Genomic DNA, 25,538 nt, shown 5'->3' with positions numbered 1-25,538 from the left:
AGTTTAATCATCATATTTTTATTGTTGTATGTTGCTGGTCCCTCGTTTATTCAATTGTTTTTTTTTGCATGTGTACATTACTGAAGAATGATTGCTAAAGTAATAATATTTTTTCACTATGGGGGTGAATGGGTCTTTTCTCCCCAATTATTGTACACTAAGAAGTTGATGCATATGTGGCATGAATTTGATCCAGACTTGTTGTCTTACAAAGACTTGTGTGAAGAATTTAAAAGGAGCTTGGTTATTTTAAAGTGAAACAACTCTTAGTTGTTAGACCATCTGGTAGATACTACATAGTTGAAGGTGATGATGGTATTCGGGCTTTACAATGTCTGATTTGTCATGAGTTTAAGAATATTGACTTATTTGATGTAGATGATACAGACTTGACAGTTGATACCCATAACATTCTTCATCATTTAGAGAGATATCATGTAGATGTTGAAGTTGCATCAAATAATGAACATGTACCAGGAGATTCTGATTGTGAGGTTAATACTCCTTCTGATGTGGAGTATGATGAAGAAAGGCTTCAGTTGTTTGAGAAACAAAGAAACAGTACTGTAAGTGATAAATTGGAGCACTACAAGGAATTGGAGAAGGGGATGTCATTTGCCACCATTGAGGAAGCTAGAAAGATAATGAACTACTATGCTATAGCTAGTAGACGTGGATTGAAGATTGAAAAAATTGATCGTAGCAGGGCTAGGTATGTTTGTCAAGTTGGATGCCCTTGTAAATGTAATATTTCACAGGATAAAAAAGGGGCTTCTGGATTTAGTATAAAAAATTTGATAAGTGAACATACTTGTTTTCCATGCTACAAAAATTCTAGGGCTGATTCGAAGACATTAGCTCAATACTTCAAAAGTAAATTACAGAGAGATCCTAAGTACACTGTGAAGGAAATGAGAGAAGAATTATCTACTGATTTTGATTTACATGTTACAAAATCCAAGGTAAAGAGGACTAAGGTGATGATCCATGAAAAACTAGACGGGAGTTTCAAGGATGACTTTAGCAAACTTGAAACATATGGGGCTGAATTAAAAAAGTCTAATCCAGGAACTGATGTTGAAATAAACATCTCAAAAGATGCTTTTGAGCAAGGTATAAGAAAGTTCTTGAGGATGTACATATGTTTTAATGCCTTGAAGGTAGGTTGGAAAAGTGGATTAAGACCACTCATTGGTTTGGATGGTACTTTCTTGAAAGATAGGATCGAAGGTCAATTGTTGGTTGCTGTGGGACAAGATTCTATGAATCAATTCTATCCAATTGCTTGGGCAGTGGTTGACAAAGAAACTACCAGGACATGGTCATGGTTTGTGGAGCTTTTGAAGAGATCTTTTGACCTTAAAGATGGAAGTGGAGTGCCTTTTATTTCTGACATGCAAAAGGTTTATCATTTTTTAAACATGTTTCATTATATTTTTTTTGACCTATTTTATGTTTTAATCGTGAACTGTACTTCATTGCTATCTTCTTTTTAATCTTACAGGGGTTACTGGATGCTGTGAGCAATGTACTTCCTGCAGCTCATCAAAGATTTTGTGTTAGACACATTGAATCTAATTGGCAAAAAAAGTGGAGGAGCGGGGAAATGAAAAAGTTGATGTGGTGGTGTGCTTGGAGCACATATGATGAAGAGTTCAAAGATCAACTCAACAAGCTAGGCAAATTGGATGCAGATGTTGCTAAGGACTTGATTAGTAAACCACCTCGGGCATGGTGTAGAGCCTACTTCGACACGCAGTGTAAGAACACAATGGTTTTCAATAACTTTACAGAATCCTTCAATGCTTGGATTTTAGAAGCAAGAGGTATGCCAATTATCAAAATGTTGGAGGAAATAAGGATTAAGGTTATGACTAGGTTGGCTGAAAATGAAGACAAAGTTAGGCATTGGAAAACTGAACACAATCCACAATGCATGAAGTTGTACAGTGATTATAGGACAATAGCACATGGATGCACTGTGAACTTTAATGGTGATTATGGTTATGAAGTGTCTGAAGGTGATGATAGGCATACTGTGAACTTAGAGCATATTAGATGCACCTGCAGATTGTGGGACTTGTCTGGAATTCCCTGCCCTCATGCCATTAATGCATTTATGCATAAGAAAGTTGTTCCAAAGACACAAATTCACTGGTTTTACAGTAAAGAAGCCTATTTGCTGACATACAAGCATAAAATACAACATGTTAGAGGAATACAATTTTGGAATGTTGATCCTACTCATGCACCACCTGATATGATCAAAATGATTGGAAGACCCAAGAAAAAAAGAGATAGAACAACAGATGAAGCAAGAAAAAGAAAAGGTGAATGGAGTTCATCAAGAAAAGGTTCTATAATGACATGTAGTAATTGTGGGGAACAAAATCACAACGCAAGAGGTTGTTATAAGGTATATTTTTAACTTATTCTCTTGTTTTAGATAAATCTTTAACTTGCATTAATTATGTATTTTTGGAGATTGCAATAGTTGGAACTATTTTTAGTTGAATAAAAATAGTTGAATAGTTGTTAAGACTGTTTTTAGTTGGGCATTTCTTTAGACTTCAATTTTGAATATTTGAAAACTGAAATTGTTGCGACTGTTTCAGTTTTTGGGACTGTTACAGCTTTATATTTCCTTAGACTGCAATAGTTAGAAATATGAGTTAACATTATTTTGTTTTATAGGCAAAAGGGGCTGAACAGATTTCAAAGAAAGGCAAAGGCAAAGAAAAAATAGGTGAGACATCAACTGGAACACAACAATCTAGCCATGCCTCAAGAAGTAACAGTTCTGAGCCTGAATTTGGTACGCAACCATCTCAACAATCAGCCTTTCAAACTCAATTTGATACTCAACAGTCAACAACTTATGGACCTGATATTGGTGACGATGAAGACCCAATATTGAGGCAAAAAACCATCTCTGAAGCTGATACATTGTTGGCCATGAGAAAGAGCAGAATGACGCCATCAACTGGTGGTAGAAGAATTCAATTCACCGGAGATGCAACTGGGGTGTCAACTCCAACAAACTTGCCTTATTCACCAACAAAGATAACTTGGCGAGGAAAGGAAGTTGTTACATCCAATCAGTTACTAAATGATGCGAGGAAAAAACGTATCAAGATAATGGCAAGAAAAGGGCAAGGGGAACCAGCCCCCGATTCTTCTGAAATATGAAAGTTGCTTTGTTTTTCTTTTGTGATGCCTAGACATTTTAAAGGTTAAACCTTTTATTTTGTGATGCCTAGACATTTTAAAGGTTAAAGCGGTTGACATGTGATTTTTGTTTTTACAATTAGTTTAACCTTAAAATGATACCTATTTTGTAATAGGATGACAATTGATGCTAGATTTGTTGAAATATTAGGTTATGCAGTATGTTGATATTGAAGTTTTGTGTTATAGATTTGTTGTCTTCCTGTATAGAAAAATTGCTTGCAATGGTGCTGTCAATGGATTAAAAGTGACCAATGATGGAGTGTATCTCCTTAGTGCAGGTTGACATCACAATTCTTTTCAATGAGCTTTTGTATTGCTACTGCTTGGAATTTATTTATGCATTGTGACTATTATCCTCCACTTAAGAGGCTGAAGGTCTTGTGCCATTATTTATTTTAGATGCATGTATGACAATGTCTACGGTCTGGTGCATGTTACTGTTATCTTTCTATAGTTGGTCAATGGTGAAGTGCAACTCTGGAATTTATACAGCAGATTATGGTGCTTTCTAATCTCATTTTGATATGCTTCTCTAGCATTTCTCTAGCAAAGTTGTTTATTTTGGGCACTGTTTTTAAAACCATGATGTAAGATATTGTTTAAACACTCTGCAATAGGACGTTGGGTAGAGTTATTCCCCTTGTGATTAAGGGAGGGATGGACAAGCTTTTGCGATCGACCAAGATAATTGGAGCGACTGAGTAGCTCACGAAATTTTGAGAGTCAAACAATATAAATTTCAATTTTGAGAGTCAAACAATATAAATTTTAACCAACATTTTAAGATGTATTTTTCATCATATTTGATATGAAGAAGGTTGCAAGTTGTAAGACTTTCCGTTACGAATATCTAGTGCAACATGACAACTAAAAAGTATGTTGATAGTAATAATAGAAAACAAGTAATTTGTTCGTCCAACCTGACTTTCATTTATGATAAACACTGAAATGCAACACAAAAAAAGAAAATAGATTACTACACATAATCCCTATGGCATGTTTGACTCAAGCAACCATAAATTTGTAACTGAATACTCTTTCACTGCTACTTTCAGATGTAGTAGGCATCACTATTAAATTGTGGTGAAAGGATGAAGCCACCATCATAGGATGAGTAACAATAGCTTTGCAATCTCCGTGGAAAAATGAAGTCTCGAAATAACCCTCAGCATTTGTAGTCCCAACCAAATCCTCATGTGTTAATGGCACACAAATTTTGTCAACAACATCTCCAGTAGCTACATTCTTGAAGTTGTTATCAGTCAAACACATTTTGTAACATCCATTTAGTGTCCATTGCTCGGTGTCCACGCCGTGAATTGATTGACTTCAAGTCCACAATAACACCTCCTCTTTGAACTAGAAGAGACATTCGACCCCTCAAACATTGTTAGAAAATAAATTAATTGAAGGAGATGATAATGGAAGAATTAAGTTTGAGGGTTAGGGAATGTGTTAGAACTCATCCAATCGCCCAAGAAGTGAAAGAGGGTGAGAAGGATCTTAGGGCTTTTTGGATTGAAAAATTGAATGAAAAATTGGGTTACTGATGGGTTATAGGAATTTAAATTTGGGTGGGTCTTTACTTGGGTGAGTTTTTTGTTGGGTGGGTTAGTTTAATTCAATGTTTGTTCATGACTTTTGATTTTTTATTAATAAAAAAATAATGATGTGGCCGAATTATAATTGGCCACGTGTAAAAAATGGTTTTGCAAAACCACTGTTAAAAATAATGGCATGAATGAGCCTTTTCTTAAACGGTAATGGCATAAATAAGCCAAACTTTTAACGGATGGCATAAATGAGCCTTTTCTGAAAGTTCGATGGCATATTTGAGCCTTTTCCCATTAAATAAATCAAGCTAATGTGGCATCCCTCAATGACCACCATTTCTATTTATCTTTTTTCTCCTTTTAAAAATATTTTTAATTCATTTTTATACCTATTTAATAATTAAATAGACTAATAAAAGACTCATCCAATAAATACATAATCAAGTCATGTAGTAATCGAGAATGATTTATGACCTCTCTCAATTCGTCAATAAAGACTGAATAATGAAACAACATTATTGTAGACAAATGTCCAAAAATCTTTACAAAAAGATATCAATGTTAAAATCAATTCTTACTATTTATAAAAATCAAAAACTCTTTATTTTTATTTTTTCACTTAAAACATAATAATTCTGCATTATTTGATTATAGAATTTGAAAGGTTTCTGTACCACTAAAATGAGAAAACAACTATGTAAACAATATTGTTATTTTTCTTCTTTTGTCCTCTTCTTCTTTTTTCATTGAAATACTTTGAATTTGTATGACAAAAAACTGACAATATTTCAAGAAAAAATTGATATTGAGGGATTTTGCTTAACATTAAGAGAAGACAAAAAGGAAATATATAAAGTACTACGGGAGAGAAAGAAAAATGAAAACAAATAAAGAGGGATAAGAAAAATAAAGATGTCAAGAAAAAGAAAAGGCTCCATATATATAATATTGTCAAATTAAAATTTAATATACAAAGAATGGTTCATTTATTTTGTTCCATACAAGTCTTAGTATGTTCCATGTATATAATATTGCCAAAAATAAAATTTAAATTCAAATAATGATTCATTTATTTTGTTCCATATATAAGTCTCAGTATGTTCCATATATATAATATTACCAAATTAAAATTTAATATTTAAAGAATGATCCATTTATTTTATTCCATATAAAAGTCTTAGCATGTTCCATATATAGTCTCCCTAAATTTATAGAGAATAATAATAAATTATTTAAATGACAAGAGATATTATCTAAAACAAAAAAGAGGGTATTTTATTTTTAATTCATTATAAGTAGAATAAGAATGGAAATGACTTCTAAGTTGTCATACAAATTCAATTTATAGTCATGGGAAGAATAGAAGATCACTTCCCTAATATACGCGAATTGGTTCTTACAAAGGAATAAAACATTTATTAATTTACTTAGTAAGTACATAAAGTGGAGAAATAAAAAAAAATACATAAGGAATGGAGAAAAAAGAAAAACTATGTTGGAGTATATAATATATATACTGTAACAAAATAAAATAACAATAAAAATAATATAATAATAATAATTTAAAAAATATATTGTAACAAAATTTTGTAATGCTTCTATTTATAAGACAAAATATGAATATCTAATATGTGTGTCTATATATATATACACATATATATACTGGTTTTTTGACACGTGCATTGCACATGAATATCAATTCCAAATATATGTGATGGTAAATAGTATTGCTTATTTAAGCGAAGATTTGAATAATAAGCTTAGCAAAAAATAATATTGCAGATTATTTTGTAAATGTTCAATGTGGATCGGGAGCGTTATTACAAGTCATATGAACTTTTCTTCGTCTAAAATACTAAACTATTAAGAAATAGTAAAAAAGTAAAACAAAAGGGCAATGTTTATATAGTAATAACTATTTTGAAGCAAAATTTCCGAGAGTCTAAATCACATAAGTAGCATTGATAAATAAAGTTATTCATTTGTCTTGAGCATAAAAAATAAATCGTTACCATTCTCTAAATTTTGAAAAAGATATTAAAAAGCATATATCTATATCACAAGAGAAATTGTTAACAAAAACAAAATAAATTTAGATTACATCATTTGGAACGTTACATACTAATGTATATATTAAGCAAAAAAATAATTATTATAACATCAAAATTATTTTCCTCAAGTACTCGAGGTTATGGAATATACCTTCTTAGGATAGAACGACTTACTTCATCAGAATAGTGGTACCTCATATTCCGCTAAACTTCGAACTCACTCAACGACAATAAATCACACAAAAAAATTTAAAATGCAAGAAGAAGAAGAGTAGAAGATTAAAAAAAATTGTGGTTGAAAATTGAGAGGAAACCATCTATTTATAGTCAACAAAGGGTAATATGTTTTTTTTTAATTCGACACCATCTTTTAAATATTTTACATTTATCAATTACTCAAATATATATTGTTTAAAAGTTATTTTATTTTCATAAAAAGATGGTATAATAAATTTAAATAACTTTATACGATTGCGAGGTCAAATTCACTAGTTATTTAATAAACACATGATAATTAAATAACCATAGTTATCAAATAGCTCAAAATATCCATTTAAAATTTTATGGAAAGAGTCAAAATAAGTCTAGTGCTCAAAACAGCCTAAGGAATCATTACACATATAGTTCAAACCATAGTCTATATGCATGAGGTGCTACACAAACTATTTACACAAACTATTTAACAGAGGAGTAGTGAATTTAGCATAATTAAAGGACTTTTTTTTTTTATACTTATCCATATAATTAAACATTACACAAATAGTTCCAGCCATGGTTTATAGGCACGAGGTGCTACACAAACTATTTAACAGAGTAGGGAATTTTGCATGGACATTTTTTTTTATGCTTATCCGTATAATTTTTATTTTTTTATGACAAGGAAAACTCGCAGCCGCTACCCTTTGGGTGCGCATAGGGTAAAACCCCCGCTCCTATGCAATAGCTCGCAAACCACATAGGAGAGGTAACCCGCACTAGGCAAGCTTGATGCGACGAGCTCGACCCAGAAGGCAAACCCCTTGCTTTCGCTGGCAAGGGGTTTCGAACTTGAGACCTCCAACATGGAAGTCCCAAGCTCAAACCACTAGGCCCCGAAGGGTTTATCCGTATAATTAAACATTACACAAATAGTCTATAGGCACGAGGTGCTACACAAACTATTTAACAGAGGACAGGGGTAGTGAATTTGCATAATTAAAGGACTTTTTTTTTATACTTATCCATATAATTAAAGGACATTTTTATACTTATCCGTTTAATATATGCAGAGTTAAAAGAAAGAGAAAAAGCGAAGTTTAACTGCTGATCGCATTTTACATTGGCTATGCACGTTATAATGGTGCAAATAAGACCTCTATCAAAGGGGACAAGAGATATCAGAAGCAAATGAGTAACTAAAGGTACTAGAAGAATATAGATATTCAACAAATAACTGCTTCTTGAGAGCAGTAGGAAATAAGAAAGCATGTTGTGCTTGAACTTACATTATTCATATGCTAGTAAACAATGAACATTAGATTCTTATTAGATACCAGGTTCAGAAGTGTGCTCAAGGCACGCGACACTCGGCAATGTTCCAGATCTCTTTTGCATATTGAGAAATTGTACGGTCACTACTAAATTTGCCACTCCCACTAGTGCTCAGTATAGACATCTTTATCCATCTTTTCCTGTCCCTGTCAACGTAAAGGACCCAAAACCTCAGTATTCAAGTTTCCTACCAAAACTTCTGATGCACAACATAAATACACCCTCTAATAAGTAAAACAAGTCATAGCAGCTTAGGTGGGCGTCAAACTGTGTATTACAATAACTGAAATCATTCATCATCGGTATGGAATGCCAATCTGTGTATAATACTCTGAACAAACATTATGGATTGTCAAGAGGCTACCAATCATGTCAGAACAAACTCAAAATATCACCAGAAATGAGCCTTGAGATACAGTGCCAAAGGGGAACTTCAAACCTATTTGAAGAAATTATTGTTTTATTTTCAATTTTCCCAGATTCTTCAATAGCTTCTTTGCTCTGACCGGATTTAAATGAATGAAAGCAGTACACATATATGGAGTTTACTTCATAAAAAGGCAAGCACCAGAAGAGCAATCCAGTTCCATAAATGAATAACTTTAAGCAGTGAACATTTTGTTGGAACCAAACAGTACAAGTTAGTAAAGTAGAATGTCTTACTTGTAAGCTTCATCAATCCTTGCCTGAGCATCCATGTAGCTCGGAAAATCATGACCAACAAGAAAATAGTCTCCACGACCATATCCCGAGTTCCCTTCCAGTGATTCAAGGAGGGGATTATAATCATATGTCCCAAATGCTCCAGACCTAATAAATTGTTTCGCCTCTTCAAACCGAGGATCAGGTTTGAACTGCATATAAGGATGAGAAAACAAGTTACTGGTACTACTTTGTCTGATAGGAACAAATGAGTGTATTCTATCTAGTCTACATGGGGTAAAATAGTATTTCAACTGCAGTAAGCTAATCTAACAGACAACAGATTTGACATTCCTCCTATGTATTTTGGGCTGGTCAAACCAGAAGATACTTCAATGAGGAGAACTCTGACTAGTACTGTTCCATGTGACTTAATTTGAGGACTTCCACAGGTTTCTATCATGAGAGGAAGTAACTCAGTCATATAACTACATTTTTCTTTGACCTACTGATTTTTCAAGTCAAACTAGGACTGAAACCGAAAGGACCTACTGTCAAAGTAACCTATTTTCCCAATTTATGTGGTAAACTTTCCTTTTTAGTCCGTCTCTAATAGAATGCCATCTTTCTATTTAAAAATAATTTAACTTTAAAATTCCTATTTATCCTTATATAAAATGATTTATAGCAACCACACAAATATCAAAGGTTTATATAAGATCACAAGTTCCAAAAGTCTTTCTTTAATTCTTAAACTCTGTGCCCAATTGGAGGGAGTATTAATCACGAAGATCTCTACAGAAAATGAGAAGTAGTCTTTACCGCACATTCAATCTCAGCAAAACAGCAATCGGTACCATGGCCTGTGATGAAACTAAGCACTCTATGATATGATAATTTGGAACAAAACAGCCAAGGAAAAATTACTTCTCACACTTAAAATCCACGACACATGGCAAAGTGAGTAGGCTAATCAGGTGACGAGTTTTAAATTAGCAGCAGGGCAATGAAATAAGATACGTCAAATGTTAATAGATCTAAACCAGAAATATAGGTGACTTATCAACTTTCAATGTAGAGTAAATACTATATCTGTAGAACAATACCAGTCCATTCTCTCGATCTTTGCGCAGTTGAGGAACTTCATCAGCTGTTGCACCAAAAAGAAAGAAGTTATCTTCTCCAATTTCCTCCCTAATTTCCACATTGGCCCCATCTAGTGTCCCAATGATAAGGCATCCATTAAGGGCAAATTTCATGTTGCTTGTTCCACTTGCTTCCATGCCTGCAGTACTGATGTGTTGTGATAGCTCACTTCCCGGAATAAGCATCTCTGCCACAGATACATTGTAGTTGGGAACAAAAACCACCTGGAAAAATCAGCCAACCTCCTATTAGGCCAAAAAAACGTACTGACAAATGCATGCTAATACTGCCGCATTACACTGAAATTAGACGACAACATCCACACTTAAGCGTGAATCCGAATCTTAAAGATGCGACTCTGCATCAAATTAAAATGTTTTTGTTTAGTTTAATCTTATTCCATACTAGATCTTTGAAAAGAGAAATAGCATCGGAGAAATACTATACTGAAGTATCACTTATAGCTGAAAATAGGAGACTACAAGAAAGTAGGACTTGTATTGATTTCATTTCTTTTAAATGACTGCAATTAAAATCCTTGCACCCTTTCAGATTCTCTCTTTCCTCCTCTTCCCCCAAATATATACAGAAGTCCAATATTCATGCTCCACAAATATGACAATTTAATTTGATGTGCTGGTTAAAGATCCACAGAATTTACCTTTCATACAGCAAATAACTAAGGAAAACAACCAATTCTATTCAAATTAGTTAGTGCTCCAACAGTTTATGTATATCTATCCCCTGATCATGACCATTATAACTTCTAAACAGAGGAAGTTAAATATATGAAGAAAAAAACGTTTTCTAAACTAGTCCTCGGCTGGTTAACAAGAATAAAATAAGAGAGAAGGGCCAAATTTAACCCTCAACTTTGGTTTATAGTTCACATCTACCCGCCGCTTCACTTTGCATCCAAATATGCCCTTGCCTTCAACAGAGTAGATATATTCACCCCAACCCTAACGGAGATTCACGTGGCATAGGACCCAGCACTTGAAATTGCCAACTGAATTAAAATATTCCATATTTTTTAACTGACCCTCTTTTTATTTGACCCAAACCCAACTTCTTATTTATTACGCAATGAGACTACCACTACTGTACACAGATCGTCATTGACTTAATGGCAAGTTAAAGCAGCAACTGGCCAATCCAGCATTAGCAATCATATAAGCCATATCAAAACATATTCAAGATAAATGAAGCTGGAAAGATTGTGCTGACAATCTAGAACCCAAGGTCTAATACTGCAAAGGATTTCTATAAACAAGTTATAAGGTACGGCACTAAATTGCCAAGACTAAACAGGTATCCTATTTCAATCAAAACATAGCACAAATTTGTAGTCACATGACAGCAACTGGACAGTCCAGCATCAGTAATCAAATGAGCCAATTCGCAACATATTCAAGAACAATGAAGCTGGAAAGATTGTGCTGACAATCTAGAACACTTCTAACAAGAAGAAGGCGCTTTACCGACACAGGATAATGAAATCAGCGATTTGAGATAACAAATTTGTTGAGTTTTTATATTATCTAAATCTTAATTCAAGATCTTATGGTGTTTTGATGATTGACAAACATTGTACAAGTGACAATCTATGCACAAGGAAAATGCACAAAGAAGTACAAGCACCAGGTCCTTAGCAGATGTCCAAAAGGAATTGGTGAAGCTGGCAACACTACAGAGGAATTGTTGAGATAACTTGTTCCTTCAAACAAGAACTTATGATTGTTTCGTTTACGCAAGAAGAAGCTATTCCATGCGCACAAAAGAAAACATTGAAGAATTGTAATTAGCCTTCATCTATTCCACAAGAAGCTAAACTTCAAGAGATGGAAAGTTACCAAAACTGAACAAAAGGAATTAGCTTAGAAATAAGAGAGGTTTGGCTGACAAGTCGAGCAAGGATTGGATTCTTGGAAAGTCTTGAACCAACTCTTGGTTGAATTTGAAGAAACATGAATTGCTTTACTTCTTTATAAGCTAACCATCAAAAAAGAGAGACTACACATATATAGAGATAATCTATACGAGAGAGTCCTGAAGAGAAGAGTCAAGTGCTACAATGAAGAACATGCTCCTATCAAGTATTATCATTATTGTTCTAAGTTGTGATCGTTACATTCTTGTGGTTCCAAAACTATATACTTTTACATTCCTAGAGATTTGCGTAAGTACTGGTTTTATAATGAGTTGTAAAGGGACTTCTTAGACTGGATAGAGTCTTTGAAGAGTTGGAGAGTTACCAACAATCATGGAGAATTGTTGAGGATTGGGGTAGGAACTGTTAGAGTCAGTTCCTTAGGTGTACAAAGGAGTTATAACCTTAAAAGTTGTTCATGTTATAGTGGAGAGTTTGGGGAAATCCTTTTGGAGATAGGTCGTGGTTTTTCCTGCCCTTGACCAAGTTTTCCTGGTAAAAATCTGTGTTGATTTATTTTTTTCGCACTTCATCTTCTTGCATTGTTGCTGAAAGAACTTGGTTCTTTCAGGCAGTTGGTCGCAACAAAAATAACAATTGGTATCGGAGCGGGTTCTTTCAAAAAGAGTTAACACCTTGAAAGAATAAAGATAGTTGTACTTGCAAGAGTACAAGAAGAACAATCAACTACAAAGGCACAATGCTTCAATGGTGGCAGGTGGAAAGTAATAAAGTCAGAAATCAACACCACAGAAGACAAGGAGCTATGGGAAAATGTTCAAAGATCCCCACAACTGCTCATGATAGAAGGATTCCCCAAGAAAATGGACCAGACTCTGATGAAGAAGAACTGGCTCTCTAGCAATAAAAGTCGAAAGGATAATCAGAAGGGGGCCCTTGAATAAAGAAAAAAACCCAACCTACAAAGCAAAGATAGAGGGAACTCAAAATACATGTCATAAGTCGGAGAGTCATGACCACTCTACATGAGACTCTCCTAACAAAGAAACTCAGTTAAGAAGAAGCCTAGTTAAGAAGGAAAGCGGGGAACAGGTCCCTAAAAGCAGAATATTTGCAAGATGTTAAGTTCTAGCTACCAATAAAGAGCCAGCAGGCATGGAAGAACCCTTAGGAGATGAAGTGGATGATGAAGAAGATCAGTCCCTACTGTCCATGGAGGACTGACTCAGGAGAGAACTTGGCATTTATGATACCTGACATTTAGTGCCACTCTGCCTCGGATTCTGAAGAGAATTATGCAAACCCAAAGGAGAAACAGGGCAACAACATGTCGTATGTAGACAGTGTTTGTTCCATACATATGACATGAGACGAAGGAAACTTTATCTCACTAATGCCCTACCATGAAGGAAGTGTAGGATTTGGCAATGGAAAGAAGGCAAATATAGTAGGAATCGGAAGATCTCATTCCCATGCAAGTGAAAGTGAGTACTGTGTCAAAGGCCAAAACCATAATCTACTGAGTGTCTCAGAAGTGTAAACAAGGTTACCAGGTCCTATTTTCATCGGAAGATTGCCAAAGACAGGGAAATGGTTCTCAGAGGAAGACAACACAGAAATGTCTTCATAACAGATATCATGGGTCCACCCCAGAATCTAGATATAAGTGTACATGCACATGAGACAGACTCTTTAATATGACATAAAAGACTTGGGTATGCAAGTTTCTCACTATTCAACAACACTGATATCAAAGGAAATGGTTCTTGGACTTCCAAAGTCAAGGTTCAATGAAGATAAAGTGTTGGAGAGTTTGGGAAAATTCTAGTGGAGATAGCTCGTGGTTTTTGCCTCCCTTAAGAAAGGAGTTTTCTATGTAAAGATGCTTGTGTTGATTTACTTTTCCGCATTTCACCTTCTAGCATAGTTGCCTGGTTCTTCCGGGCAGTAGGTCGCAGCAAAATAACAAAATTTCTGTTTTGAGGGAAGATGAAGATGGAGTTTTATTTCAGTCTATTTTTGTTCCAGCAGTATAAATTTCTTTTAGCCCTATATTCATATTGTATATGTTGATTTATTCTATTCTAGGAAAAGGCATAAGTACCCCACTACTGAGCTATACCAAAAGTTCCAGGGAGACACCTTATCTTTTTGGGGTCCTATTACCACTAAACTTTTTATAATGGAATACATATCACCCTAAGTGCTTACATAGCATAGAGAACCAAAATATAATACATTCAACCAAATCCAAATGTTAAGATGAGGAAGATACTAAATAATAATTTATAGATTCTTGTTTCTTAAACCCCAATTTTAATGTAGATAATGACTGAACAAAAAATCAGCAAAAGCAGACCCAAATTTCTGTAACAAATTTAATTTGTATTATTATTATTGTTGGTTTGGACATTTTTCAAATCATTTAGAGACAAGTACTGGATCATTTAAAATGGTATATGTGGATGGATGTTCTCAAGGTATTCTAACTTTGCAAATTGTAAATTGCTATTTTGTAAATCAAAAATTTTAGACTATGCAATTATTTGTTTTTTCTTATATATATATGCATGTGCTTCAAACTAGTAAGAATATAAACATCAGCACTTTACACTCAATACACAATACAATGTGCAAGTTAAACACATTCAGTATCCTTAAAAGGAAATATCATCTGTAGAAGGTAATTTAAATTTTATCAACAAAAGAAAAGTAATATTTGGTCAGAAAAGAATCTAAAGCTCTCCCTACTTAGTGGGGGGACACAGGATTGGAAGGAGGGCATGTTATGAAGGAGAACTGGTAAAAAAGATTTAGCAAAACTATACACGCATACATTTACGATATCTCTTGAGATATTTAGGAAAATTCTCAAACTTCAAAAGGTAAAAGTTTATTTTTGATTCAGTTTGGGAGGGCAGGCACCAATCCTTAGACCTGTGCATACTTCTCATTAAACCACTTACCTTCAAATAGTCATTGACGTCAGGGTCACTATTGACAACGTCGCCAACATCAGTCACGAGCTTGACAATTCGTTTTGCATTTGTGTATGTTGCGAATGCTTTTCCTCCAATCATGACTGTGCGAGGAGTCGTATTTTTCCTTTCTTCTGGGCTCATTCCCTATAGTAATGATACAGGTATAAGAATATCATTACTTTCTAAAAGATGGAATATCCCAATCTTGCATCATCTCAATAATCTCAAGATTTCATCATGTGCAGAAAGGAAACCACAAAAGTAGAAAAGTTAAAACTGAATATGATCCTTATTTTACTTGTTAGATCATTGCTGGCAGTGACAACGATCCTGAAATATTAATGCCGCTAAGGAGAAATAACAGAAAATGGAAATTTGGCAGTTTCACGCACCTTAAGCTTCTTGTATCTATAGATGACGCCCAGAATATTTAGAAGCTGCCTTTTGTATTCATGGATACGTTTGACTTGTATGTCAAAAAGGGAATTTGGATCGATGCTCACACCTGTCACATGCAGTATATACTGTGCCAAACGCTGCTTGTTGGCCATCTTGGCTGATTCCCATTCAGCATGGAGCTCCGAATTATCAGCAAACTTTGCAAAATGTATAGTCAATTGCAATATCATTACCCACATGAAGGAAAATGTTCAATGTATGCAAGCTTTTACGATAAATGATATGTTACACACACATACACACACATATATAAGATACCTCCCGAAGATTAGCAAGCAGTTCGAGGTTCGTCACCCATTGATCTGTTTTTAACCACTTGGTAATTATATGACTCAGCTCAGGACTACAAAATCGGATCCACCTACGAGGAGTTATACCATTGGTCTTATTCTGGAACTTGGTGGGCCATACAGAGACATAATCAGCAAATAACTCAGCCTTCAGGATGTCACTATGCAGCTGGGCAACACCATTTACCTGTCAGATATGGCTAACGGGGTTATGCTTCTCTTTTAAAATTCAACATGAACTTTGAAAAGGAGGACCACTTTTATATGGAGATTCTTATTTTTGTCCTACTAATGTGTAAGGATTTGAAGACTTTTATTGTGCATAACTTATTCTTCAAGTTTTCACTAATCAAGACAAAAGAAATGCTATCAGCTGTTTCATACTTTTGGAGTTGGCTAAACTGAAACATCACTAATGGCATGCAGCTCTGGGTTATGCATCGATAAAATTAAAGCCAGGGGATTCATAGAAGGTATTCTATAAGTGGTTGATATTCTTTTCGTTTACGTGTACTGAGATGCAGTTAGAAAAAAAATCAAAGAACGTTCTGCACAAAAAGAATTATTTTGATCAGAATTAATTTATTATTTGATTGGCATCAAACAGCTTCGCATGAAATGAATTATTCGTTTGAGAATCTGGATAAGTTTACTGGAGTTAACTTATCAAACACTCCGGTGCATAGTATCTCTTACCGTATGTGAAGAAACAACACACAAGTTAGCCATATGCACAACAGGCTTTGTGGCGTTGTGATCCAAAATGCGCATGCTAGGCATCTTATTCTCAAGATCAGGTCTTTCTGACATTATTGTAGCAACAAACTGCAAGAAGTGTCAAATATACCTTTTAAGTAAGCTATATTTTCAAGTATGAAGAAATAAACTGGCTGGTTCTGTACCCGTTTGTCAATTTCTTCAATGATTTCCATATGTCTAGGAAGGAGCTTCCACATGACTGCCTGTGACCATTTTTCCAGTGCTTCAGGTAGGACTGTATGATTCGTATAGGCAATTGTCCTGGGGATATAATGCATCACATCATCAAATTCATAAATTTGCAAGATACAGCACCAAGACAAAGCAAGCAGAGGAACCATATCGATGTATTACTCAACACAGAGCACCTTACTAGGCAAAATAAGATGGTAAAAATCACCTAGTAGTGATATTCCAAGATTCATCCCACCCAAGTCCTTCATCATCCATTAGCAACCGCATCAGCTCTGGAATCGTAAGAGTTGGATGTGTGTCATTTAGTTGTATCGCAACCTTCTTGGGGAATTCAGACCACTGGTGAGAACCCTTTCCATCTTCTCTCTCTTTGAATCTGGCAATAATATCCTGGTGTTGATCCAATAGCCAGTTACATAATCAAGTAAAGAAGGTTATTTTTCTGACATAACAGAACTACCAAATATCACAAAACTCTAGGTCAAATTAAATGCTAATTACCTGGCTTTAGACATGATTTAAAGTTGAACAAAGGCATATATACCTATTAAGAACCTAAATAATTTGGAAAATAGGCTTTTTGGAAAACTTTTAATAACTCAAATATTCTGACAAACAGGTCTCTTGGAGACTGGAACTCTTAAAAGTTCCCAAGAAAATTCAACATTGTACAATGTTTGATGGAAAACTTCATTCTGTTTGGATAAAACATGGTTCGTCTCTGTATAGCAAAATAATTGTGAGTGTTGAGATTTGGTTTAGGAGAATTGATTTTGAGGTTCTCTTAAAAGGATTGGTTTTGCGTCTATTTTTGTTTGTTTGAGAGGGTAGGGGTTTGGGGGGGGGGGGGGGGGGCGGGTATTCCAAACTGACTAAGTCATTTTTTTCATGAAACTAGTTCAAATGAACAAAGTTTTTCTTTCGAAATTCAACAACGTGATGAAGAGCTCTTTTTGGCTCAAACCTATTGAATATTGAGGATGTTTGGGATTGAGGTGTAACCAGTGGCTCCAGAAACAAGCAAGAAACTTCACCCAAAACTAATTAGTTGAAGAACAGATTCGAAGGCACAAGATCAACATAAAAATATAAGCCCGAGGAAAAAAAATGCTCATTAGTATCATCCCATTAGACTGACTTCCTAGATAAGACAATGCCTTAAGATATGGTATTAAATGGAACAGGAGCAGAAGGGAGAAAAGGAAACTGTAAACCTGAAGCGATGCACTGCACAGAAAAAATTGTTGCTTTAGCCGTAAGAGTTTTCCATTCTCTGTAGCATCCCCAGGGTAGAGAACAGCACAAATCTGCATGGACAAAACTTAAACCACTCATCTCTTGAACAAGGAAAGTGAGTGTCAATTCAAGGTAAAGCGTTTCTATCTCCGGGTTAGCCTTACAATATTTAACCTAATAATTTAACTCCCCTACTAAGGAAAAATAGAACAGTTAGAGCTGTAAAGTTCTCTCAACAAACCTGCTGAGCCCTAGAATGAAGCTGTGCAGCAGCATCATACTGTCCATCATTAAACAGAAACAAGTTGAAATCCTCAGAGCTTGCTTTGGCTTCCCAGAGACGAAGACTATTAGTGTTTTTAGTTCTGTATCCTGGAATTGGCACATCATATGCAAGAGCCTGTAGGACCTCTCCACCAACCCATTTTCGCCTGCGACAAATTCCATGAACAATTGAGTTTGAATTAGAGAGCATTGTGGCTTCAAAAAATTCAATTTGACTCATTTGTTTCTATAATACTTTTTTTCTTTTTGAAGAAGTCTGTTTCTTTAAATACTTTACCACATATATAGTTTGTTTTAGTACTTACGAGCCAGAAGGGAGGACTTCAACATGACCAAAAAACCTGATAGGAAAGACAACATCATGCCTTACAATTTCCCAGGGGCTAAATTTCTGCATAGAACACAACCAAGTTTGATTAGTAGCATCTAATTCTCATGGTATTTAACAAAGGCATTTATATGAAATCAGACCTCCAACCAATCTTCAGGAACTTCTTCTTGCCCAGCCTTTGTGATAAGCTGCTTAAAAAGTCCATATCTGTACCTCAAGCCATAACCCCATGCTGGAAGGTTCAATGTGGCCATGGAATCAAGAAAGCATGAAGCGAGCCTTCCTAAACCACCATTTCCTAATGCTGCATCTTTTTCCTATAAATAAAAGATAAATTATAGAAAGCAAAATAATCTACCATCACTTTCTGGTGGCACTAACAGAAATAAGCCTCTTGAAGTATCTCAACTCCATTTCAGAAATAGCCAACCAAAAGCTCAAATAGAAGGTTAGATAATTGTTGATTGATTACTTTCAGAAATAGAAAATGGAGAAGATTGAGGATAGCAGTACAGAGTGATGTAATGGACAAATCACAACACAAAGTTGGAGAATACAGTAGCATTATGTGGTGAAGTCTTCATCCAGCAATATCCAAAATTAACAAGGTAATATCACCATAAAGTGTAAGACTTAGACTTGGACTTGGGGAGAGAATCTTTTCACCCACTCATCCAGCCTTCATCTTAAACCCGTTCTTAAGAAAACTTGGCAATTAGATTTTTTGTAGAGTATATTAGAAACAAAGTACATATAACCCGCTAATTTATCCAAAAAAAGGATCATGTAACTCACTATGCAGTCATTAAAGGTTCAGCCTACTGATATCAGAAAAGAGGCTTTTGTTCGGGATCGACATTCACTGAAATGGACATCGCTTTCAAAGCTAAAGTGAAACCTACTTTATAAATGTTAAGATATTGTCAAAGAGTATTTTGACTATTAGATTTTGTGTAAGATAATAGTCATAAGTTGTAGGTAAGTGGGTAGGATAATAGTCAAATATTATAGGTATTGTAGGTAAAAGGCATGATCCGATTAATATGCTCTTGACCTTTTGTGTCTAGATTTGTGTATATATTCTAGGTGTAATCTATCATTTTGAAGTATGAAGTGAAAATAAACTTACATCATTAACAAAAAACAACTAAGAAAAACTAAATAATATCATTGCAATACCTATAGCAGATTCAAGACAAAAGAAAAAGTATAACTGTCACAAAGGATGAAGAGTATTCAACTCAAAACATATTCCACAATCCAATTAATAGCTTGACAAGCATGGATTTGGGGAAGGTCCACCGAGCAGTTAATTCAATAACAAACCATTGAAGAAAAGCAGAGATTCCTAAGGTGTTAATACCTGCTCAACGACCTCCTCAAGCTGCTGACCCAGTTTGTTTAAAGCATCAGCATATGCATTGTGGATGTCTAAGTTTCCAACTGCATTTGTCAAAGCTCGCCCCTGGAGATACTCCATTGATAAGTAGTATGTTTGCTTTGGATTAACTTTGTCATAATGAAGATAGGTGTCATTCCATTGCTGCAAAGGAAAGAGACAAATAGGGACACTGAGATTAGAAATCAAACTTCCATGCTTCAATGTTAGGAAGGAAAAGGTTGTAATCATAAACAATACGTCTAGATTTGAAAAGAATTTGAGAAAACAAGTTGGGAAGAAGTAACTCACTTTGATCAAGCGATCACGAACACTGTCAGCAGTAGCAGCATAGTATGCTTGTAGTGGCTCAAACTTGAAAGGAGAAAAATGAGGAGTATATTGAGCATGATACTTGATATTAGATGCAATGTCAGTAGGGTCTTCAGAAAGTGGTTGAGCAATAGGTGCTGCTGACACATCATTCGATTTTGCACCACCTTCCATGGAAAATAAACCTATACCACCAAAATCTTCAATTATATTTTACTCTACTCTTTAATAATAAACCATAACATATTTCTTGAGAAACAAAATTGTTAGACACGAAATATGTGATAATAAAAGTAAGAATCATACTTAATTAGCAAGGGAATATCTGGTAAAAAACAGTCCAGAATCGAAGATTTTTCTTTTTTTGTAGATTCTAGATAGTGATGAAATGGGAAAGACTGGAAGTGGGAAGAATGATATAGAATATGCAAAGAGGATATTTTTTATTAAGAGAATGATAAAAGAAGATTGCAAGGAGGATATTTTTTCCCTTTTATTATTTTATTATTTAGAGAAGAGAAAAGAAAAGAAAAATAAAAGAGCTCTCACCCTTTTCCCTGGGGAAGATTAGATTATTGTGTATTGATGAATGAGGGCAACATAAATAAATATATATTGAAGGAGAAAGGAGAAAGACAAAAGAGTGATTATCTTGATTTGGACATAAATCATCACCAACACATGTGGAATGAACGGAGGAGAAGAATAGCAAAGCAACCTACAAAAATAATAATAATAATTGAATAAAAAGAGGAAGAAGCAAACAAAGCGCCCCAAGTTTGGGCATTCAATGAAAACGCGCCGGGCACGAGATTTATGGTGAACGTGTCACGTTGGATCCAAAGTACCCACAACTTTCCATTCTTTCTTTTCTTACTTCAAACACTTCATCCTCATATTTAATTTCCAACTAACAATTCCTATTTCAATTTCCTTTCTCCTCCTTTACTTTTTTAGCGGTTCATTTTGATATAAATAAAATTGGAGTATTTGAATAGATAAATATTATTTTAAAAGATTTACGAGTTTTTGCAAGATTTACGTAATAGGAATAAAATTGTCTTCCTATTAACAGTAGCAGAAGACTGAACAACAATATTTTTGTTGACGAGTTGCTTCAAATTGGACTTTGAATCTCAAGAAACAAAGTACAATACCACAAATTGAATATCTTTTGGGTTGTTTGATGCCAATGTAAGGAAATTAAGAGTCTTAATATTTTTCTTTTTCTTTCTATCGTCTTTTTTTTTTTTATTGTTTTCCCCATTCTTAAGGGTGAAGACTATTTTAAAGGGAGTGGGAGATACAATTGTCACCGTTCTCTCTTTTTTCAAAATAGTCTTTTTTACGTTTATCTTCTTTTTCAGAAACTGTATTGGGTCGGCTCATGTCCACATGGGCGACCAACGACTCATGACCCAAAATTAACTTACATCTCCCACTTCCCACATGGTCGACAAGACCCAAGCCAATTAGACATCAATTAGACACCCAATTTCATACGATAAACAGTTAGTGCGATCAGTGAGCATCAAAAGATTACCTATTAGGTTTTACATGCTCCGTATAGGAATTTAATCATATGTGGAAAGAATTCACTACTAATATGAGGGTACTATTGCTCATAATACCTAGACTTCATCCACTAATTCAGTAGTTACTTATTCGATCACTCATCCTCTCAGGAGGTAAACTCAAGTTCATATTTAGCTTTATATACACAATTACACTCGAGTGTAATAGCCAGCTTGTGTATACAAGTTAAATGTCACGGTCCAAAGTAGACCCTAGGTGTAATATGACGTATAGAACCCCGAGAGGCCCTACACAAGTCACTTAGCATACATCGTACAAGATAATATAAGTAAAAAAGTTTAAAAGATATCATTCCATACAAAAGAATTTGACAAAAGCGGAAGTCTAAACATAAGTCTCAAGGTCATCTATTACATCATAAGGAAAGTGATTGGGACATAATTCATACATCACATAAAAAGTCGGAAATGGAAATGACATAAAGTAATAAAGGAGTCTCGGTACTCGGAACATGAGGACTCACCCATTTTCAACCAAAGCACCCAAAGGATGTCTAGCCAGGAGTGTCCGAAATAGGAGTGTCGGACCCTACATTAGTGAAACCATGTAGGCACAAATATGCATTAGTACATGGAATGAACTAAGTATGATAGCAATGCATAATAATTATGAAATCATGCTAAAAGAGAATTTGCATGCCATGCAATGACCAAACTAAATCGTAAAATAACATGTTAGAAAACATAAATCATAATCATGGTCAATGCAAGCAAAACATCTTTAAAACACATTTGAGAGATACTTTTAGAAAGAAGTCTTAATTCGTTATTGTGGGAAGTATGTCATTAATAGACATAGACCATGTGAGCTATAACATGAAATATAGTGTCTATCCCACACCGAAAAGAGATGTCCTTACTTTCCAATGTAAGAACCATAAGCTTGAGCTAAAGTGCATCCACTAACTAATTTCTATCTAAGACAAACCTATTGTGGCACATAGTTATCGGACATAGGTAATCGTCGCTAGTTCACTGGTGCTAAGCATCGATCTCACGAAGTACTCATTAATCATATTAATCTTATTATATATGGAAAGGCACAATTAAGTATCCACTTCAAGCTAGAGTTCATTTAGAATAGCTACTAAATCTTGATTCAAATTTTGTAAAGAAAACATTTCAACCCAATGAATCTTTCATGTGGGAATAACCTTTCACAACAACAATGTTGATGATTTACTCTCAAAGCAGCCTTAAATCATTCATATCATATTCATAGAAAGAACATGCATATCTTCATAAATTCATAATTCATAGTGTCACGACCCAAGGGTATCCCCTAGATGTAACATGGCATATAGGACCTCGAGAAACCCCATACAAGCCACTTAGCCTTCATAACATAAAAATAGAATAAAATAAGTAAATACAACATTCCACGTCCAAAAGTTTTATAAAAGTAAAGCGGGAGTGTAAAATACTTGTCTCATTAGCCATCTAGTACCATAGAATGAATGTAACGACCCAAAAAATGAACTAGTGGAACTAGAGCTTAACGTGTGTGCGTTTGAGTTTGATGTGACGTTTGATGGTGTTTGATGTTGTCCCGAGTCATGATTGAGGGGTTTAGGGGTCAAACGTCAAGGTATGACTCCCCAAGGACCACCTTAGGGGTCCTTGAGAAGGACCCTAAGTTTAACCCCCAAGACCCCTTGAAACTAGAAAGTTTGCCAAAACTGTGTGACCTACGGAAGGGGTCAACGCCCCGTAGGTCCATCCACACCACGTGGATAGCCTCTGTAGGTCAAGGGCCCCCAAAACAGGCCACAACCATGAACCACAGAGGGACAGCACAGAGTTGTCAACCCATCCACTGTCTATGGATTGGGTGGTCGTGAATTGGACCTGCAATCTGTCAAGGTGACACGACCAAGTGTAGAAGTGAATTAGTAAATTCACCCCAAGTCCTAATAAGTTGGGGGACGGTTATTTTGGGTTTATTTAGGTATTTTAAGAGTATTAAAAATATTAAACTCTATTTTACATTCTATTATTTCAAAACCCCAAATCAAAACCCTTCCCTCCCACAAAGGTTCTCTCTAGAAACTCCATTGGAGATCAAGGTCAAGTTCAAGCTAGGGTTGGGGATTTCAAGGTGTTTCTTCTTCAATTTTTGTGGGGAATCAATACCAAGGTATGGTGGTCTTGATCCTTGTCTAATTTTCCATTCAAGGAGCCAATTCAAATGTGATTTCAAATCATGAAAATCTAGGTTTTTCACTCAATCTCATGGGTTCTTTCATCAAACAATTTTAAAGGTTTACTAATGCCAAATTATTATTATATTGATGGTTAATTGATGATTTTAATCCAAGAACCCATGATTCCTCTTAAACTATAAATAGTGTCTTATGAAGTGGGTTTGTTGATCATTAATGAATGTTGATGAATTATGTCTAAATTGATTTAGATTATTGAATTGTATCATTATATATGTATAATTATTGTGAATTGAGGATTTGTGATCATAGCCTTGAAAGGGCAAGTTTGACCCAATCTCATGTTAAAGTAGAATTATGCTTGAATTTTTGATCCACTTGAAAGGTGGAGGTGTTTACTTACTTTGTATATTGATCCGCTTGAAAGGTGGAGGTGTTTACTTATTATGAACATTGTGATCATGGCCTTGGAGGCATAGTGTGGGTAATTGAAGTATTATCATGATGTTGTATATATGAATGTGATGTAAAGCATGTGTGTGATCTAAAGAAATAAAATATGATCATGTTTAGAAACTAATAGTGTTAGGATTGAATATTATCTCTCTATTAACACTTGGGAATGATGGTGATAATGTGAAAGGCTATTCTCACATACACATACACACTTGAATGAATGAAGTTCAATGATAATGTTAATGAATGTTGAGTCTATTGAAAGGCTATTATGAATTGTACTCTAATGAATGTTAACGAGTTGTTGTGAAATTACGTTCTCACAATAAGGGGGTTCTTAGGTGAAAGGATATTCTCATCTTTGAATCTATGAGCTTTCCAATGAATACATGAATGTTGGATTTGGGATGGATGCTCATCTGGGAGTTTAGGCGGGATATCTAGTAGCAATACCTTATCCCATAATGAACTAATGTAATGAATGTAATGTACTCCGTGGGGAATAATGCTAAGCACCGAGTGGATATGGTTTGAGATGGGTGCTCATCCAGGAGTTGAGGCGGGGTACTTAATAGCAATCTCTTGAGATGGATGCTCATCCGTGAATTGAGGTGGGGTATCTAATAGCAATCTCCCTATCCCATAACTATGTGCCCACATAGGTCTAGCTAGTGGATCCACTTAAGGCTAAACAAACGATGGTCCTACCTTAGGTAAGTAGAAATCCCTTTATCCGATTAGGGTGACACTGGGATTCTATGTCAAGCTCACATGGTCTATGTCGGTTAAGTCTTACCCCCACAATAATGTAAATGAACTATGGCTTCTTAAGGATGTACTACTTAGTTTGGGTGGTGGTATGGGGAGCCATCTATACATTGCACAAGTAGGCATTTGAGGGAGGTCATGGGTGTGTTCCTTTATAATGTTAATGAATGAATGGACTCTTATGATCTTATTAATGAAGAATGTTAATCTTGTGTCTAATAAATGAATGTGTTCTTAATGAAGTGAATGAAAGGTGACTTGAATGC

General features: G+C 35.0%; 2 protein-coding genes across 2 annotated transcripts; one reads left to right on the top strand and one right to left on the bottom strand.

Annotated features, from left to right (window-relative positions):
- The first annotated feature begins 253 nt into the window (after positions 1 to 253).
- LOC125816572 (uncharacterized) lies at positions 254 to 3,189 on the top strand. Its single transcript, XM_049496188.1, has 3 exons — positions 254 to 1,403; positions 1,505 to 2,416; positions 2,695 to 3,189. The coding sequence occupies exons 1-3, from the start codon at positions 609 to 611 to the stop codon at positions 3,187 to 3,189; spliced, it is 2,202 nt and encodes a 733-aa protein (XP_049352145.1). The 5' UTR covers positions 254 to 608.
- Positions 3,190 to 8,255: 5,066 nt separating this feature from the next.
- LOC125816244 (alpha-glucan phosphorylase, H isozyme) lies at positions 8,256 to 20,482 on the bottom strand. The gene is made up of 15 exons (XM_049495832.1): positions 20,271 to 20,482; positions 19,944 to 20,123; positions 18,721 to 18,897; positions 18,555 to 18,640; positions 18,206 to 18,395; positions 17,943 to 18,035; positions 16,934 to 17,118; positions 16,677 to 16,794; positions 16,471 to 16,599; positions 15,743 to 15,961; positions 15,418 to 15,621; positions 15,011 to 15,169; positions 10,114 to 10,377; positions 9,029 to 9,219; positions 8,256 to 8,511 (listed from the first exon to the last, which is right to left on the bottom strand). The coding sequence occupies exons 1-15, from the start codon at positions 20,463 to 20,465 to the stop codon at positions 8,385 to 8,387; spliced, it is 2,517 nt and encodes an 838-aa protein (XP_049351789.1). The 5' UTR covers positions 20,466 to 20,482; the 3' UTR covers positions 8,256 to 8,384.
- Positions 20,483 to 25,538: the final 5,056 nt, after the last annotated feature.

The sequence above is a fragment of the Solanum verrucosum genome, unplaced genomic scaffold, assembly GCF_900185275.1.
Source record: "Solanum verrucosum unplaced genomic scaffold, falcon-dt-bn FXZP01000023.1, whole genome shotgun sequence".
NCBI classification, from domain to species: Eukaryota; Viridiplantae; Streptophyta; class Magnoliopsida; order Solanales; family Solanaceae; genus Solanum; species Solanum verrucosum.
This window is presented reverse-complemented; position numbering and strand designations above follow the sequence as displayed.